The sequence below is a fragment of the Sitodiplosis mosellana genome, unplaced genomic scaffold (genome assembly GCF_009176505.1).
Source record: "Sitodiplosis mosellana isolate CC-2019 unplaced genomic scaffold, AAFC_SMos_1.0 Smas_scaffold_63, whole genome shotgun sequence".
Taxonomy (NCBI): Eukaryota; Metazoa; Arthropoda; class Insecta; order Diptera; family Cecidomyiidae; genus Sitodiplosis; species Sitodiplosis mosellana.
In genome coordinates, this window is record NW_022595305.1 from 120,018 (window position 1) to 124,479 (window position 4,462).

Below are 4,462 nucleotides of genomic sequence, written 5' to 3' on the forward strand. Positions count from 1 at the left end.
GTGTAGTATAAATACTTAGAGCGGAATGAAGCCAATATGAAGCGAATAAAGCGCATGTTACAAACGGTTATATCAACGATTTTTCAATGTGCGGCTTTGTTAAGAAAAAATTGATAACACGATGGGAGAAAATGAGCCTTGAAACAATTTCCAGAACATATCAGAGGGGAGCTCGAGATCGACTTGGAAAAGGAGTGAAAAATCAAACATCGACGCTGCGAAATGCGAATGGAGGAAAGAAATTTAGAGCGAGAATAAAATTATTTCGATAAATGTTCACTAAAAAATAAATTTTAAAACGCAACCGTATGTCGAAAACGTATTGATTTGATAATTGACAAGAAATTTTGGAAAAGTTTCTTGAAAAAAAAAATCGACTACAAATTATTTGAAATTTTTTTTGTTTCGGATAGTTTCATTTTTGTTGTTGATAAAAGTAGAGAGTAAATCTAAAAAGTAATTTTTTTTAGAGTGAATTGCCTCTTGTTTTGTATTGTTGTGTCATCTCTTTCTCGTTTGTCCGGTTATTCGTTGCATCAACAGCTGCCACAGAATAACTGTAAATATTTCACGAAGTATACAAAATGTGAGCTCTGCTTTGAACCAAATGGCAAACAAGAAATGGCGCTAGCGAGAAAAAAAGGTAAATAGTAAATAAGAAGACCCGAAAAATCAAGTTGTAAAAATAACTCAATCTGGTTTTGTACATTCGCTTAAAGCGTTTACATTGTTTAACAAACGTAAATAGCAATCGATCATACCTCGTATATGAGGCATTTGATATACATATACCAAACATGTAGAAACATTCGCCAGAAATATGAACGACATGTTTTGTAAATTTAGAATGGCATGTTGAGTGATAAAAATCTTTCATAAAGAGAGTGCAAGTGATAGAGAAAGAGAATTGTAAAAAAATACTTACTTCGATGATATATGCATATTGAACAATGAGCATACATCGTCTACATCAAATGCGATGCCAAATGGTCAGAGTAATTGAATAAATGAAAATTTAAAAAAATAAACGCCGATAACGCAACGAATAATGAAATGTTCAATGAGATCAAACATTCAGCACAATATCGCGCATCTAGAGGAAAAGAACGACTTACCGTATTCACGTCCATTTACAAGCATTTACATAGCGATCGTCTATGTTATTGTTGTTGTTTTCATGTTGATTCGTCTCGTTCGTAGTGAGCAGTGCTCGCTGAGCACGAATAAGTTTGGCAAATATGCATATCTTTGAATTTGTGTCGTTCTTTCCCCCTAGTCGCGCATGTCTCCTTGCCTGCTCGCTCGCAAGTGCAGTGCGCAGAAATAAATGCTTCGAGAAATGCAATAGATTCTCTTGATTTTTTTCTCACATTTTTTCAAAATTTCAGAGGAAAAATACGCTTAATACGCTCGGTTTGGAGTTAGTTCTTTTCGTTTCTATTAGATTATAGCTCACTGCTTTACACACGCCAATATTCTCGCTTCGAACCGCAGTTGCCTGGGGTGTACAAGTTTGACCATAGAAAAACTGGATTGACGTTGATCGCATTTGATTTGTACTTGTGTCTGTTTTCTACGCACTTAGGGCAATCATATAATGTTCAGGTGTCAGTGAATTTTTTCTCTCTTTCTCGCTCCCTGTCTCTGACATGACACCAAAAGTGGATGACCATTGAATATATTTTCTCTTTTGTCGTTTTCATTACGAAGTATCTAGAGAGAATGAGACACAGAAATAAACGAAAAAGAAGTAAAAAATCGAGTAAGAATAAGTGTGAAAGCATAGAAAATAAAATTGAATATACTTGCATGGGAATATGAAGCATTGAGTGTATGCATGAGCCGGGGAGCATGGCAGTTTTACACTCTACGGTTGTATGCGTGTTTGGATTTGTATTTAAACCGCCACAGTTAGTTCAATTGTATCAGTATAACAATTCATTCCGAATCAGAACAATATTGGAAGTTTTAAGTGTCCATTAAAACATAATCTGTTAAACAAAAGTGACATATAGTTTTTTTGTTTCTGTACAACAAAATAGATATAACACTTAATAGTCCAATATGAATTCAAAAGTGGTAAGAATTCGACACAAATACACATTATATCAATTAGGTTGCATTGCAAACGAACGAAAAACATAGATTGTTATCCAGTGAAAACTAGATACATTCAGAGAAAATATAAAAACATTCTGCCGAAATTGCACTTAATAATTTAATTAATTTTTTTTAAAAAGTGAATTAAAATATCAAATAGAATAAAGTAAAACACGCGCTCTGAATGAATGCATGATTTGTTGCATTTTGAATATCATATAGCGGTTAATTTAACTTATTGTCATTATCTGTCGTAGATTTCCTTCTTTGTGCTCATCGTCGCTGTTTACTCAGCTCCACACGCAACACAATGGCCAGCTGGTGTACACCCAAGTGTCTGCCCTAACTACCCATACTGCGATACTGGTGCTATTGCTGCATCAGTTGCACCATTGGAAGGATTCTCCACCCGTCTTTACCCAGCTGGCATAAGCCCAGCCGCTTGCCCAGGTAAAAAATACAGTTTTTTTTTTCTATTGTTACAATGTCGATCAAATTTTGCAATCAACGTTAAATTAACGAATTCTTTTGAACATTTTTCTTTCATCTTTCTTCAATTTTTTTCAATCAAATTTCTAAGAATGTAATAGAAAAAAGGCAATTTCATTCCTTTGTTTGTTTATTCTTTCCGTAAAGGCTATCCGATTTGCGATAACACTGTTGTACACAACACCCCATTAGTTAACACTGTTAACCCAGCCTGGAATCAACCATCACCTGTGGTTGACAAGTAAGAGTTTGCAGCCATTTCAAGTGGTAAATTTGCATAGACATCACTAAATGTCTTGTTTTCTCGATTTTTGATCTAGATACCCAGCTGGTGTACACCCAAGCGCCTGCCCTAACTACCCATACTGCAGTACCGGAGCCGCTACACCATTGGAAGGATTCTCCACCCGTCTTTACCCAGCCGGCATTGTTGCCGCTTCATGTCCAAGTTATCCATACTGTTAAGTTGGATAGGCAAGACTACAGCATTTCTGAATTCAAAAATTATTCTTAAACGTTAATCTTCTTGGTTTTTTTTACTCTTACACCACCAATTCTTTCTGCACTTTTTAATCCAAATTTGTATCTTCCAAAATGGACTTAATTCACAAGATATTTGCATTTCCTATGGTTATTTTGTTAATAAAGCTTTTTGAAATCGGGAATCAAAGCTGTTTTATTTTAATTTATCGATTCAACTGTGGTGGATCTAAACAATGGACAGGAAACACTTTCTCGATTCTTTATTTGAATATTTTGAAGACTCTCGTCAACGCTTACCAATAAAAAAGAAAAAAATTTCAAACAAGGGATAATACCATTTCGATTTGATTTTAAAAACAAAGTTGGACGTGACTCATCATCATTGATAGTTTTAGACTCTACGTATCAAAATCATTCCATCAGTCTAGTGATCACCGCAAAACAAAACGGTATTGAACGATATCAATACCGAATATTTGCTACAAATTCTTGAACAGTTGGAATTCATTGATTTATTGGACATGGCACAGACGAATCATCACTTTGACAGTCTTGCCCGTGACGTGTTCCGTCGAAAGTTGTCATCAAAAACGATCGAAATTGTGGCGCCGTTCAAAAAAGGTTTGCGGCATCCAATTCAGGAATCGACTTCCAAGATTACGCTTGAAAACTATGAATACGTTCAAAAAACGCTTAGAATTTTCGGTACTGAAATCAAGAAAATTGAATTGAGATTCCGATCGATTGCACCCGAACAGCGGAATGAAATCCATCGACTCATAAACAAATTTTGTTCAAAATCTTTAACTTCATTGGTTATAGATAAATGTGACGGAAATACGTTGACGTATTTCACCATTCCGCTGGAAATTGTGGAAAATCTAACAATTAATAAACCGTATACTTGTGTACCAACCGATATATTCTTCATAAATTTTGAGCTCAGCCCAATTTAACTCCAATTTTCATTCATTTTTGTAACGATTTTGATTTATCGAAATTCAAACTGAAGTTGGTTCAAAATAAATTCCTGTCGAAGAAGAATTCTAAAAAAAAAACCAAATGGAAATAATATTTCAGTGAAATATCATTTTTATCAAATGAATTTGTTAGAAAAACATACAATTATATGAAATAAACATTCGAATCGATCGGGAAAATGACATTCTTTTTATTTCCACATTTGTACTTTGAAAATTTACTATAGAATATCAGCTTATATCGACAATTTCACTTATTTCCTAGCTGAACTATGTAAAAATAGAAAGGAAAACTGCAATTTTATGAGAGCAGCATGAAAAAATATGTTTCGCTGGAATTGCACACAATTATTACTCCAATTTGATCTCATTTGAAACATTGAGTATTTTGTTTTCAAAGTCCGGGACAA

General features: G+C 34.3%; 1 protein-coding gene across 1 annotated transcript; it reads left to right on the forward strand.

The window, feature by feature from the left end:
* Positions 1-1,942: 1,942 nt before the first annotated feature.
* LOC129570669 (cuticle protein 1-like) lies at positions 1,943-3,054 on the forward strand. The gene is made up of 4 exons (XM_055450362.1): positions 1,943-2,079; positions 2,358-2,550; positions 2,737-2,830; positions 2,910-3,054. Exons 1-4 carry the CDS (start codon positions 2,065-2,067, stop codon positions 3,052-3,054), a joined length of 447 nt encoding a protein of 148 aa, XP_055306337.1. The 5' UTR covers positions 1,943-2,064.
* The last annotated feature ends 1,408 nt before the right edge of the window (positions 3,055-4,462 follow it).

What these genes read in the sequence shown, in the direction of transcription:
- LOC129570669 (XM_055450362.1), top strand. An exon ending in AAGCCCAGCCGCTTGCCCAG is followed by an intron (nt 2,551 to 2,736) that starts GTAAAAAATACA and finishes CTTTCCGTAAAG; the next exon opens with GCTATCCGATTTGCGATAAC. An exon ending in CCATCACCTGTGGTTGACAA is followed by an intron (nt 2,831 to 2,909) that starts GTAAGAGTTTGC and finishes TTTTTGATCTAG; the next exon opens with ATACCCAGCTGGTGTACACC.